Below are 14,576 nucleotides of genomic sequence, written 5' to 3'. Positions count from 1 at the left end.
TCTCCAAATGACATGAAAAGATAGACAAGCGGTGATGTTGGGATGGAAATGGTCTGGTTTGAAGTCTTGGGAGACACAGAGACTCCCTGTGGAAGGAGTGCGGTGCGGTGGAGCAGGGCCGGTCTTGGGGTTGGACGGTTATTGTTGTGTACTGAGGCAGGGGATGATTTGGAGGTGGGTGGGGGCGGAGGCAGAGGCAGTGTGAACCCTGTGGCGGGGCCATCTGGTGCCCCAGGCAAGGGCAAGGAAACGCGCTGCACCCACCCACATACGGGGGGTGGTGGAACACTCACACACGTCGTCGCTGGGGGGTTAGGCAACGTGGTCTCATTGATCAGTCTCCCGTATTGAGAAAGATTGAATAAAAAACGTCTATATATTAAACGTCTATATTCTTAAAATATAAATTCATAGGTTCAATTAAAAGAATCATCATATATTTTCATCAAAATGTTGAAATCATGGGTTCACTCATCAGTTCCCCATAGAGGGAGGTCGAGCAGATCTATTTCCCCTTAGACACACATGTAGCTCTGCTATAACATACACAAAACATGCAATCCAGAGATACGTGCGTATGCGTGTGTGTGTGTGTGTGTGTGTGTGTGTGTGAGTGTGTGTGTGTGTGTGTGTGTGTGTGTGCGTGCGTGCGTAACTCGCTCTACATGTTAAATAGTTTTGGGTCATTTCCCTCAACTTCCATCTCAGCTCCACGTTTCCATGCTAAATCAATCAGAAATACTCTCCTGCCCCCTGGTGCTGACACTTGGTAGTCACAGCTTTTCCACATAACCCTTGAGAGGCCCTCGAGAAATGCACCTGAGAGCGGTGGCCGGGGCAACGAAGCGCAAATACAATGCAAATATTTGTCCTAAAGTTCCGTATGGCTGTGAAAAGAGCATTTCAGAATTCACAACAGTGACTGGGAAGATGGGCCTGTATATCTGCTCGGATGTGGGTGAACCTGGTTAAGCCACAGCCAGAGACAAATAACCAAGCACCGCATTGGACAAGATGGACGACTCCCGAGCCCTCACCCCCCGATAATAATAATAAACCTTCAACTATAAGTACTTGTACAGAAAGTAGTATTTGGGTGGAATAAAACTTTAAAAATACAAGTAGTTAGACATAAAGTAGTATTTGGGTGGAATAAACCTTTAAAACTATAAGTAGTCATACAGAAAGTAGTATTTGAGTGGTATAAACACTTAATACTATAAGTACTTGAACAGAAAGTAGTATTTGGGCGGAATAAACCTTTAAAACTATAAGTGGTTATACAGAAAGTCGTACTTGAGCGGAATAAACACTTAATACTTTAAGTACTTGAACAGAAAGTAGTTTTTGGGTGGAATAAACCTTTAAAACTACAAGTGCTGGGACAGAAAGTAGTATTTGGGGGGTCCTGAAACTACGTCAGGTACATACCATTGGAGTGTGGTGTATTTCTGCTCCCATGTTCTCGCCCCTGCTGACCCCTGCTGACCCCTGCTATCTCACATCCTGCTTGTATTTGATTTTATGATCAGTGTTTTCCGTGCCTGGTTCTTGTTTTGTAAAGAGCTTTGTGACTTGGATTTTGAAAGGCTTTAAAGTTATTAATAATAATATTAATATTACTCCTACTAATAATACAAATAATATTATAGCTACTTCTTCTATTACTTCTATTACTAATACTACTACTACTACTACTACTACTAATAATAATAATAATAATAATAATAACACTGCCATTACTACTAATTAATAATAATATTAATACTAAATACTAACAATAATTATAATACTACTAATATAACTACTACTACCACTCCTAATAATATTACGACTAATAGTTCTACTAATACTTCTACTACTAATACTACTACTAATAATAATAATACTAGTAATAATACTAATAATACTACTACTGCTAATAACGATAATACTAATAACACTACTACTACTACTACTACTATTACTACTACTACTACTACTACTCCTACTTATTATAATAATAATAATAATACCTCAAGATTCAAGATTCAAGAGGTTTATTCGTCACATACATATACATACTTTCATACATACTTTCATACATATACATACTTTCATACATATACATACTTTCATACATACTTTCATACATATACATACTTTCATACATATATGCAGTGAAATGTCAATGCAACGCACCCGGTGATTACACACAATATGTTCTAGACTGAACACAGTAGCTACCTAAGAACTTCTACTTGACCAACTAACTGATTCCTAAAATGTAATGCAGTAAGTCGAATACTTTAGAATAAAATAAAATAAAATAAAATAAAATATGTAGAATAAAATAAAATAAAATAAAATAAGAACTCAAAGGTAATGCAGGGTGGGCGTACAAAATAGATAAAGGGAATAGACTTATGTATATGGGATAGAATTATGTATATGAGATAGACTTGTGTATATTGGATAGGCTATTTATGTATATACAGATATGTGCATTTAAAGTGGCATGTGAATTAAAGTGGCATGTGAATGTGAATAGAGTGAGGTAGTGTTTGGGATAATACAGCACAGTATACAACAGTACGGCGCAGCAATACGGCATCACGAACAACCCTGAACAGTGATACAGTATGCGGTACAGTATGCTACATACAGTACAGTAGGTAGTGGAGCCTGTGTGTGTGTCTCAGTTAGGACCCCTGGTGAGGTCAGCGTTGACAGTTCTAATGGTTTGCGGGAAAAAACTCCGTCTCAGTCTCTGTTCTCGCTGTGTGACTGCGGAGGCGCTTGCCTGACCGCAGCAGCTGAAACAGTCCGTTGTTGGGGTGATGGGGATCCTTCATGATGCTGCAGCTCTGCTACTACACCTCCTGGTGTATAACTCCTTCAGGGAGAGGAGGGTAGTTCCAGTGGTACGTTGAACGCAGCACCCTCTGCAGGGCCCGCCTGTCCTGGGCAGTACAGTTCCCAAAGCAGGCAGTGATGTTGCCTGTCAGGATGCTCTCCACTGCTCCAGAGTAGAAGGACTTGAGGATCCTCACCGAGACCCGGAATTTCCTCAGCTGCCTGAGGTGGTAAAGACGCTGCCTCGCCTTCCTCACCAGAGCGTCTGTTTGTAAAGTCCATGTTAAATCCTCTGTGATGTGGACTCCCAATAATAATAATAATAATAATAATAATAATAATAATCATAATAATAATAATAATAATAATAATAATAATAATAATAATAATAATAATAATAATAATAATAATAATAATAATAACAACAATAATAACAACAACAACAACATCAAATAATTTTGTTTTCTGTCACTTTATTGAATCACAGATTTAAATAGAATAAAAATATGATATAGGTTGCATAGTGGATGCTCAACCTTTATGTTTCAAATAACTTGTCAGTCACTCCCCAAAAGAGATTCAAGATTGAAGAGGTTTATTTGTCACATACATATACATACGTACATACACACATGCAGTGATACGTCATGCAACGCACCCGGAGGTTATGCACAATAGGCTCTATCCTCACAATATCAGCAGCAGCACTTTTCCCACTTGACATTTGGGCCAATTACTTTTGGTTTTGCATTGCGTGGGAACTCCCTTCCAGGGCCCAGTTCCTGGAGCTCCGCTCCGCCCCATCACCACCTCCGCGTCCCGGAGAAAGTTCACTTTGCCGCCGTCAGAGTTGGAAATCACACCGGAGCAGAGGAGCCGCCTCCTCCGGGAAGAAAGGCCACATTAGTCTCCGTTTGCGCTCCTGCAGGGGGTCTGTGCCCCGCCATGGCGGAGTCCCAGCTGCAGTGCATGGAGGACGGGCGGATCCCGGCCCCGGTCCCCGAGTCCCGGCCGGAGTTCTACTACAGCGAGGCGCAGCGCGCCGCGGTGGAGACGCTGCTGCGGCGCGGCGACGGCGCGTTCAAGACCCAGCTCGAGGAGGACGACGTCAGGGACTTCCTGTCCGCGCGGGAGATCAAGAGGATCGTGGGTGACTTTGAGGAGTACAAGGATGGAGAGACCACCCCGGGACCCTCCGCCTCCGCGCCCCCCTCCCCCGGGCGGGAAGGGGGACGGGGCTCCGGGCCGCACTCCACCTACTGGCCGCAGGTGTCGGAGCACGGGCCGCCCCCGCTGGACCTGGGCTGGCCCGGCGCGGTGCTCTTCAGGGGCGTGGCCCGGGTGGCGGTCCACACGCACCCGCCCAAGGACGGAGGACCCCACGTCAAGGAGGTGGTGCGGCGGCTCATCCAGGAGGCCAGCAAGGTGTGTGTGTGTGTGTGTGTGTGTGTGTGTGTGTGTGTGTGTGTGTGTGTGTGTGTGTGTGTGAATATGCAGGTATTTCCCCAGCCCTGCACACAACACAAGTTCACCAGGTTGTACTATTTATAAACACATCAGTCCTGTCAGTTTCATAGCAACTATTGGCACAAGCCTATGGAACACCATTTCAGTAAATATTGAGTAAATGAATACACAAATAAATATCTCTGAAATTAAACGAAATGTCCTTAATAAATACGCAAGGCAATACATATATCAATTAATGGAAATATAAATATATATATGAATAAATAGTTCAATAAATAAATGGTTTACTTAAAAAAAAAGACGATTTTTCGAAAGACGATTTTTATTTATTTCAGAGCACTTTTATTTCATAAGGCAAAATTTCTTATATACACATTTATATATATATACTAAATATATATATATGTGCATATTTATTTATTTATTATTGACTCATATGCCGCTCCATACAAGCTCGTCTCTAGCAGTATTTATTCTCGCTCTCTCGCAATCTAAAGGGCTTTATCAACATATGTCCAAATCGCCAAGGCGACAGAATGCAAAAAGTGAAAAATGTCACCTGAAATGAAACGCAACATTTTAAATGTTGTCGTTAAAAACAACACCTACGAAAAAAGAACCGCGCCCGGACCGTCCGTCGTCAAGGCCCGGCGTCCTACTTTGAAGAATCTAAAACCCGTTCTGATTGGTGTTTTCTGGTGGCGTCGGCGTCTCCACTGTTCCCGTCCGGTGTAGGGAACAATCGAAGAGCAAATAAAGGACGACGCCGTGAAGGAGCAGGTGTGTCCAGATGTTTGTACATGAGAGATAAGTGAGGCCGCCCTCTCTCTCCCTCTGCAGGGTTCTCCGTCGTTATCCGCCACCCTAACCCTAACTCCACCCGAGCGCCTGCACTGGAACTCTTTTTCCGCGGTGACATTTGCTCCATCGTGACTCATCGGTTCCTTTTTGTTTGCCGTCGCCAAGCGCCCCCCCCCCCCCATCGGGTGTGTGTGTGCGCGCGCGCGCGCACACACACACACACACACACACACACACACACACACACACACACACACACACACACACACACACACACACACACACACACACACACAGCTTCCGAAAAACCTGCCATAAAGGTGACCGGCTCATGGTGATTGGCTGATGACGCCCGCCGGCCGCCTTTTATGTCACCTGACATACAAGAAGTCGCCCGTGTTTTGGGGAAATCCAGCGTGTATGTCACAGTGTGTGTGTGTGTGTGTGTGTGTGTGTGTATGTGTGTGTGTCTTTGATCATTGGTTGAACATTCTTCGCTGAGAAGAAGGACTCTACATTCTACAGCAATCCATCTGTTACACACCCCCACACACACACACACACACACACACACACACACACACATCTGAGATAGCATCCGGGGAAACCAGTTTTCCTGCTTCCTTCCATTGCACGTCACACTCTTTCCCAGATTGGGTCACCAAACTAGATATCACTATGTTTTATGGTGTGTGTGTGTGTGTGTGTGTGTGTGTGTGTGTGTGTGTGTGTGTGTGTGTGTGTGTGTGTGTGTGTGTTAACCGGTGTATCCCTCTGCCATTCTTTAAAATGAAATAATCCCATTGCACACCACCATCCTGCTAACCACAATAAAATGTCACAGACATGGAACTGTGCTTGTTGTTATGACGACCAATGATGAGTGAGCCGCGACTCACAAGCGATTCGTTCGTCGTGAGTCAATCTCTTGAATAGCTCGGCAGGCGGGAGCCGCCGCGGCAGCGGAGCGAACAAAGTGAACGATGAACTCTCGTCCATCGTTCACTGGAGCTCCTGCCTCGCTCACTGTGCTTTACGCCAAATGGATGAAATAAACAAAGAGTCAAGAAATCGAACGACTCGTTCATACAGAGTCACTCGTCCAGATCCCAAGCTCAGAAATTGGTCGAACCTTTCGTCACTACTAATAATGTAGTCATCACTTTCAGAGTCAAACTTGTTCTGCCAGACAGACAGACAGACAGCCAGCCAGCCAGCCAGCCAGCCAGCCAGCCAGACAGACAGACAGCCAGACAGCCAGCCAGCCAGCCAGCCAGCCAGACAGCCAGCCAGCCAGACAGACAGACAGACAGACAGACAGCCAGCCAGACAGACAGACAGACAGACAGACAGACAGACAGACAGACAAACAGCCAGCCAGCCAACCTGCCATCCGGCCAGCCAGCCTGCCAGCCCTCCGGCCAGCCAGCCAGCCAGACAGCCAGCCAGAAGACAGACAGACAGATAGCCAGCCAGCCAGCCAACCAGCCCTCCGGCCAGCCAGCCCTCCAGCCAGCCAGCCAGCCAGCCAGCCAACCAGCCCTCCGGCCAGCCAGCCAGACAGCCAGCCAGCCAGACAGCCAACCAGTCCTCCAGCCAGCCAGCCCTCCGGCCAGCCAGCCAGCCAGACAGCCAGACAGACAGCCAGCCAGCCAACCAGCCCTCCAGCCAGCCAGCCCTCCGGCCAGCCAGCCAGACAGCCAGCCAGCCAGCCAGCCAGATGGACAGACAGACAGACAGACAGACAGAGAGATAGCTAGACAGACAGACAGACAGACAGACAGACAGACAGATAGCTAGACAGACAGATAGATAGATAGAGAGATAGATAGATAGATAGATAGATAGATAGATAGATAGATAGATAGATAGATAGATAGATAGATAGATAGATAGATAGATAGATAGATAGATAGATAGATAGATAGATAGATAGAGAGACAGAAAGACAGATAGATAGATAGATAGAGAGACAGACAGACAGACAGACAGACAGACAGACAGACAGACAGACAGACAGATAGATAGATAGATAGATAGATAGATAGATAGATAGATAGAGAGACAGATAGACAGACAGACAGACAGACAGACAGACAGACAGACAGAGACCCGTTGATAAACAATAAAAAATGTTGTATCAATGTACATAAAGCTAAACAGGAAACTAGAGACGAACACGTTTTCCCTGCACAGTAAAACCTAAGAAGTCAATCCAGTGAACGGGAAAGAAAACCAGCTGGAACGAGTGAGTTCCACGAACCGGCGGGGCCTGGCAGTTTGGACCTTGCAACACAAGGGCCAATGCCCATAATGCCGGCGGAAGCTGAGGGAGCCGCGCCGAGCGGCGGGTCCGGTCACGCTGCCGGCGCTCGCTCGCCGTGCGCTGGCTCAGCATTCCTCTGCGCTGAGGCGCTGGAACAATGAGCTACTTCTTCCTGCCGCCACTGCCAGGACGCGTCACGCAGGGGGCCACGCCCTGAAACCCCCCCCCCCAGCCCCGTGGGATCCAGGGCGTCCCCTTTGAGGTCGCCTGGAAACTCCGGCTCCCGCAGTCTTTCGCAGACAGGCGGTAACAGGGTTGCTCTGTTTGTGTGTTTAGGTGCAGTTCTTTTTCAAGCGTCTCTACTTCAGTGAGTAAATTCGGTTCCAGAGACTTTGGACTTTGCCTCCACGTCTCAAAGCAAACATGCTGCACTCAAAACCAGGGAGTGGATCCGTCAGACCAGGACTGTTACTCGAGATCCTTGTCAATAATGACTCCGTTCCATCCCAAATCAAAGTCAGGATCATCTGCAGAACAAGCCACAGTCGTACTTTATGAAGTGTTACGGAGTGACAGACAGTATTACAGACTGACAGATTGTGACAAGTTTTTTGAGGGTCAGAGTGTACCCAGGGTGTGTACCCGGGAGGCCTATCCAGGAGGTGTACCCAAAGTGACTACCCAGGGTGAGTACCCAGGGTGAGTACCCAGGGTGAGTACCCAGGGGGTGTCACTTTTCCCTGGACTCAGGCTGTAAATGTAGGCCAAGAAGAGGATTTGAAACAGATAAAATATACACACATATACAGCAGTTTCAGCTCCGTCACTGAACATCTCCAGGAAGGAGGAGCTGTGAGCCGAGCCGTTCCTCACCTTCTCAGGTGCTAAGTTCCTTCATTCCTCAGGTGGTTTTGCCGTTTGTCAACACAAAGTGCTCCTTGGTGCAGCCCCCCAGGGAGCCTTGGCCCCGGCGTCCGCTTCATGGGGCTTTGGAGCACCCCCGCGGCGGGGTTCATTGAGTTCCTCCACCTAGCCTCCACCTCCCTGAGTTCAGATTCCACCAAAGTCAGACCATAAAGTTAGGAGTCACGTTCTGACATGTGCTCCCAATTCAGATTTGTTGTTCTGGGTGTAAGAATGAGCTCATGTTCAGAGAATGGATTGTTCTTTTTTTTTTTTTTTTTCCCAAAACTCTCTCTCTCAAGCTGTGGAGCTCTCTCTAGTGGAAAGATGGAAATATATATTTATATATATATATATATATATATATATATATATATATATATATATATATATATATATATATATATATATATATATACACACACACACACACACACACACACACACACACACACACGTATATACACACACACATATATATTTATACATATATTAAATACGTATATATTTATATATATACACATATACATATATACATAATCATACACATACACATACACACACATATACATATATATATATGAATAATGTCACTGATATACAAAAACATTTTTTAGCGCTGCTACTACCATCACTATGTCACTCAGCTTTGCTTATGGTTGCTTTATATATGTATATATATATACATATATTAAATACATATATATTTATATATATACACATATACATACATACATATTTAAACACATACACACACATACATATATATATATATATATATATATATGAATAATGTCAATGATATACAAAAACATTTTCCATCACTATGCCACTCAGCTTTGCTTATGGTCACTTATATATATATATATATATATATATATATATATATATATATATATATATATATATACATACACACACTTTATCTTTGATGTACTGTTGTTTTGATAACTTTCCATATTTAAGTCCTTGTAAAGTGTTTCATGTTCACTCACTATTCTAATGGATTTCTTAAATGTTCTTTATCTGCTGCATTTTATTTGAATAATTAGTATTTATTTAAATAGTATTTATTTCCCACAACAGCCTTATCTGTGTTGTTGTTGTTTTTTTAATTCTGTGAAGAACTTTGTAGCCTCTGCTTTGATAAGAGCTGTAGAGTTATCAGTATTACGTGACATCATTGATCCACCTCCATCTCAGTTCTTTCAAATCTTTTTGCCGTGCGGGTGACACCACCAGCTCAAAAACGCGAGCGGCTGACACGAACCCCTCTGCACCGCCTCCAGGTGATCGCCGTCGTCATGGACCTGCTGACGGACCTGCAGATCCTGCAGGACCTGATGAAGGCGGCCTGGCGCCGCGCCGTGCCCGTCTACCTGCTGCTGGACCTGCGGGGCGTGCCTCACTTCCTGGACATGTTCTCCAGGCTGAAGCCCAGCTCGCTGCACCTACGGGTGAGGCGACGGCTTCGGCCGAATGCGTCTTGAGAAAGCAAGGGCGTGGGCAAGAAAGATTTAATATTACTAGAATTATGTATTTTTTATGAATTGAATATACAAATGCCATAAATAGGGAGCTTTAATGTGTTATCAGTCAATATTGCCCCAAAAAAATGTGAAAATAGTACAAGAAACGCGAGGCCATGTGATCTTCCAATGACAGCATGACCAGCTCCACCTCCTGAGCCCCTGCCCCCACCCAGACGACCCCACCCATTTTTTATTGATATGGGAATTACGCCAGATCGAGATACTTTTTCTCCCCGGTTCTGGCAGCTGACTGGGTTTTTCTGCCACCTTCAAGATTTTCGATTCACTTCAAAATCACGCAGCATCCACGCACGTCCCCCCGTGACCTGACGTCATTTCGGTTTTCGGTGATTGCTCCGCATTAAAGCGTCGGCGCAACGTGCCACCAAAACCCCGTCTTAATTCTCTATAGTTCCAGATTTTCCGTGCACCTGGGTTCAAAGTTCAAAGTTCAAAGTGTTTTACACAAGGTACAATGAAATTCTTGGGGCGTGACAGGCAACAACTGCGCAGTGGGCGTAAAAAGATAAAATAACAAGGCAACTCTAAGGAGGACATTATTATTATTATTTTTTAATAAAATATGAGTCGAATATTAAAAAAAAAAAACAATCCGGTTCCAAACGATCCAATTTGAACTTCAGCACCTCACGCCTGGTCAGGCTCAGGTTTTTAGTGTCGGCAGCACCAAGCCAACAGCACCGTGGTGACCTGCGACCCCCGAGCGCCAACGTCCTGATGGATCGCCACCTCCGGCTCTGTCGCCGGGCGGCTTTCGCGTATCGCAGTTGCGAACATTCGAATCCTGTCTGACCAAACAAGCACTGCTCTGACAGCGCCACCACTGTTTGGACTTTATTTCATCTGTTTTGATTGAAACACCCTGTTTTTTTTATGGGGTTTTTTTAACAGTAGAACTATTAACAACCAACACTGAAATGTTTATCACTTTAAATTTTCTTGCCTGATCCACTTTCTCTTGGAGTCACGAGTCCTGATGTGAATTGCAACGCGCTCCTTTTGAATATTCATTTCTCCGGCTTTTCCGAGACACGTGCGATCGATTCCCGACACTTTTTTCTTTTTTTTTTATATATATATATTTTCTGCAGAACATCCGCACCAGGACGCTGCAGGGAGCCGGCTTGGGCCTGTCCTTCGGCCGGCTGCCCGGCTCGCTCCGCTACAAGTACATGATCGTGGACGGAGATAAAGTGGCTTTCGGATCTTACAGGTAACTTCTAATGTGTGTGTGTGTGTGTGTGTGTGCGTGTGTGTGTGTCTTTAAAACATTACGTGTGTGCACTGTAAAAAAGAAGAAATAAACACTCTGCATTGGTGTTGTATATTTATACAAATGGCAGTTTTACGAAACTAAACCGCAAATGATTTCCCTCTTTTTCCCAGTATGTCGTTATTTGAACATGTTTTACCGCCGCCGCTCCCCTCGTTCAGTTGGAGAGACGCCTCGACGTGGGCTTTTTACAAACCTCGGCCAAACATGGAGTCTGAGCTCTACAGAGTTTGCGGGGTTCAAGATTCAAGATTCAAGATTTTTTATCCGTCACTTACATATACATACTTTCATACATATATGCAGTGAAATGTAATGCAACGCACCCGGTGATAACAAACAATATGTCCTAGGAAAAATTTCTAATAGCCCAACTAACTGACTCCTAAAACGTAATACAGTAAGTCGAATACTTATAGAATAAAATAAAAATATATAGAATAAAATAAAATACAATAAAAATAAAATGAAATGAAATGAAATAGATAGAGGGAATATGCTTATGTATATGGAATAGGCTTAAGGAATAGGGTTTAGTGATCGATTGGAAACTGCATAGTTCCCCATACCCGTATCGGGCACGTTATAAAACATTAACTTTGATAAAAAATAAAATAACCTCCGTCCCTGTTTCATGGTGCTGACTTACTCACTTATATGTTTGAGGGGAAAAAACGAAAAGGATGAAGAAATGAAGATTTTTAGCCCGATTGGGGGAAAAAAAACTCAATATTCTGCTCAAAATAATGTACTTATAGAACCTATAGAAATATGACAAACTGTAGTAAGTTGGCAAAGTAAACGTACTTTTACACTGAGAAACGATGCTTTGGTCCCAGTCTTAAAATGGCCGAAATGAATGCTGTTCCAATCTCCCGCCTGCTCCGCCCTTCCAGCTTCTCCTGGTGCACGTCTCGCATCGACCGCAACATGATCACGGTGCTGTCGGGCCAGGCGGTCGACACCTTCGACCGGGACTTTCGCGAGCTCTACGCCGTCTCCGAGGACCTGGACCTGTACAAGGAGCTGCACGTGGCCCCGCCCCCCCTGCGGGAGCCCCCCGTGCGGCCCCCCGCCGTGGCCCCCAAGCGCCCGCCGCTGCCCGCCACCACCTCCCGCTTCCAGGTCAGCCTGGGTGACGCGGCCAGGGGCGGCCTCCAGGTGCCGGCGCACAAGTACTACAACCCCAAATACTTCCTGGCGTTCGGCGAGCCGCCGCCGCGCCCGCCCGGGTCCCTGCATGAGCCCATGGGCGGGAAGGAGGCGGAGCAGAGTCACGCCGAGCTCCGGAGGCTGCGCTCGTCCAGCAGCGAGAGGCTGGACAGGCTGTCCCCGCTGCCGTCGGACGGGCCCCTGGCTGGCCCCGTGCGACACGTACAGGCTGAGGACGAGAAGCCCCGCCCCACTCTGAGGCAGCGGCTCTTCGGAAAGTGGACGGGGAAGAGCGTGGCCAACAGCCGGTGCCCGTCCCCCACGTCGACCGAGGCGGGCGAGGGGGAGGACGGGCCGCCGCCGCCGCCGCCACCCGGGCTGAGGGCGTCAAAATGGAGGAAGAAATCCTCCAAAATGGGTCCGAAGAGCGACTCCATGCAGACCATCAGCACCACGCAGGACACCCAGAGTGAGTCCCTGAATCACGACGGGTTTCCAAAAATTAGGGTTTTCAACGGTTTTGATACCAAATACTTCACCTAGTCTTAATCCTTTGGGTCATTATCCCAAAATAACCCCCGGCAGGGTGATCAGATCCTTCTTTTGCGGCAACGAGCGTCCCGCTGTACTTTAGTATTAATTTGAAATGCTTTAATAACTACTACTTTACATTTAGCAGACGCTTTTATCCAAAGCGACTTACAATTATTCAAACAGCGATGGACGCAGCCATCAGGAGCAATTAGGGGTTAAGTGTCTTGCTCAAGGACACTACAGCATGCTAGCAGGAGGAGCCTGGGATCCAACCAGCAACCTTTTAGATTACTAGAGGACCAGCTCTACCTCCTGAGCTACCGTCCCCCTAGAGCTTAGAGCCTCCACTGAGGGAGACGGAGCCAGGCGGCGCCGCTGACGTAGAGAATTATTCGAAAACCTTGCCCTGCAAATACCGGACATTTTCGGGGATTTTCACGCCCGCATTCACCCCCTCAGGCCTTCCGTTTGTAGTTCCTAGGCGGCGTCACCGGGTGGCGCCACCGGCCCCCCGGGTTCGCGCGAGAAACTGCAGACGGCGGGGGAAAGGAGGGGCATGAAGGGAGGGAGGGAGGGAGGGAGAGGCGGTCGCCCCTGGCAACGTCGTTTTTCGACAGATCGGCGGCCGTTGTTCAGAAATAACCGAGCGGCGCGATGGACCAATCGGGGTCGAGCGTCCCATAGAGACTGGTCATGTGGTCAAACAGTCGTTTATCTGCCCCCTGCACTACTGCCCCCTGGACTAGGCGCGAATAACCGGACGCGAGCGGAGAAAAAAAATCAAGCCGGAGGAGGAGCCCGGGGAGGGGGCGTTGCAGAACCCCGTCCTAACACCTCGCGTCCTTGTTCCCTAAAACCGTTGCCCTAACGAGAACGCAGGGCTCTCACCCTTCGCCCTGTACTTCGCGCCCCCCGTCTCCCTCTCCCCAGTCTCACCTAACGTGTCGTCTCCCCCCTCCGGCCGCAGGCACGAAGAGCCGGCGTCGCCTGAAGGCGTCCTGCGCGCCGTCCTGACTTCAGCCCCGGCGGAGGTGGAAGTGGACGCTTCAACCGAAACCACCCTCCGGAGACGCCGCCGGAGCCGGGCGTCCTCCTGTGTCCGCGCCTGAGGCCCTGATTTTGAATTCCCGTTCGCCTGTCGCCCGACGGGCCTTTTTAATCTCGCCACGGACACATCGTGGACCCTGTTCAAATCCCCCCCAAGTCGCTTATGAATAAATAAGTTGTTGTCGGATGTAAAAGGTAAAGGAAGGAGCGTGTTCCCCAAGCATCCAGAAGGGGATGCACAGTACTGTACCCTGTATGTGTTTCTTTTCAGTTTATTAGTTCATGGACGTCACCGCCGTCTGCACGAGCCGCTGGGTCGCTGCGAGTCAGCGGCTGCAAACGATCCGTCCGTCGTTTATTTCTTGGAGCTGAGACACAAAGCGCGAGGGCGCTCCGCGTTCGCCGTGCGCTGATGGCAGTTCAGGCAGTGGTTCAGGCAGAAAGGGGCCACCAGGGGGCGCCGTGGAGAGGGCCTCAGCGGCAACGTGGGCTGTGGATTTACAGCAAATAGTTTGATATTATAGACAAATGTTTTTTAATTTTATTGAATTTTTTATTGTAGACTAAAAATAAGGCAAAATCTTTTTATTTTATTTTTTTATTTTTAAATAAGACAATCACAAGGGTACCATCACCCTTGGTTTTTGTATCGTTCTACAAACGCAGGCGTTCTGATTTGTTTTATCCTTAAAAACAGATTAAAAAATTGTGTTGCGTTGGCGGCTCATGTGGTACATGTGGT

General features: G+C 46.9%; 1 protein-coding gene across 1 annotated transcript; it reads left to right on the top strand.

Moving 5' to 3' along the window:
* Positions 1–3,553: 3,553 nt before the first annotated feature.
* On the top strand, positions 3,554–13,947 carry fam83fb (family with sequence similarity 83 member Fb). Its single transcript, XM_079999300.1, has 5 exons — positions 3,554–4,260; positions 9,565–9,732; positions 10,920–11,041; positions 11,998–12,722; positions 13,755–13,947. Exons 1-5 carry the CDS (start codon positions 3,781–3,783, stop codon positions 13,799–13,801), a joined length of 1,542 nt encoding a protein of 513 aa, XP_079855426.1. The 5' UTR covers positions 3,554–3,780; the 3' UTR covers positions 13,802–13,947.
* The last annotated feature ends 629 nt before the right edge of the window (positions 13,948–14,576 follow it).

This window comes from Zeus faber, assembly GCF_960531495.2.
Source record: "Zeus faber genome assembly, chromosome: 4".
NCBI classification, from domain to species: domain Eukaryota; kingdom Metazoa; phylum Chordata; class Actinopteri; order Zeiformes; family Zeidae; genus Zeus; species Zeus faber.
The sequence above is the reverse complement of the archived record's forward strand: the minus strand, read 5'-3'. Positions and strand labels throughout refer to the sequence as shown.

Coding starts and splice junctions, on each gene's coding strand:
- fam83fb (XM_079999300.1), top strand. CDS start 3,781: ATGGCGGAGTCCCAGCTGCAGTGCATGGAGGACGGGCGGATCCCGGCC. Junction 9,733..10,919: donor CCAGCTCGCTGCACCTACGG/GTGAGGCGACGG, acceptor TATTTTCTGCAG/AACATCCGCACCAGGACGCT. Junction 12,723..13,754: donor CACCACGCAGGACACCCAGA/GTGAGTCCCTGA, acceptor CTCCGGCCGCAG/GCACGAAGAGCCGGCGTCGC.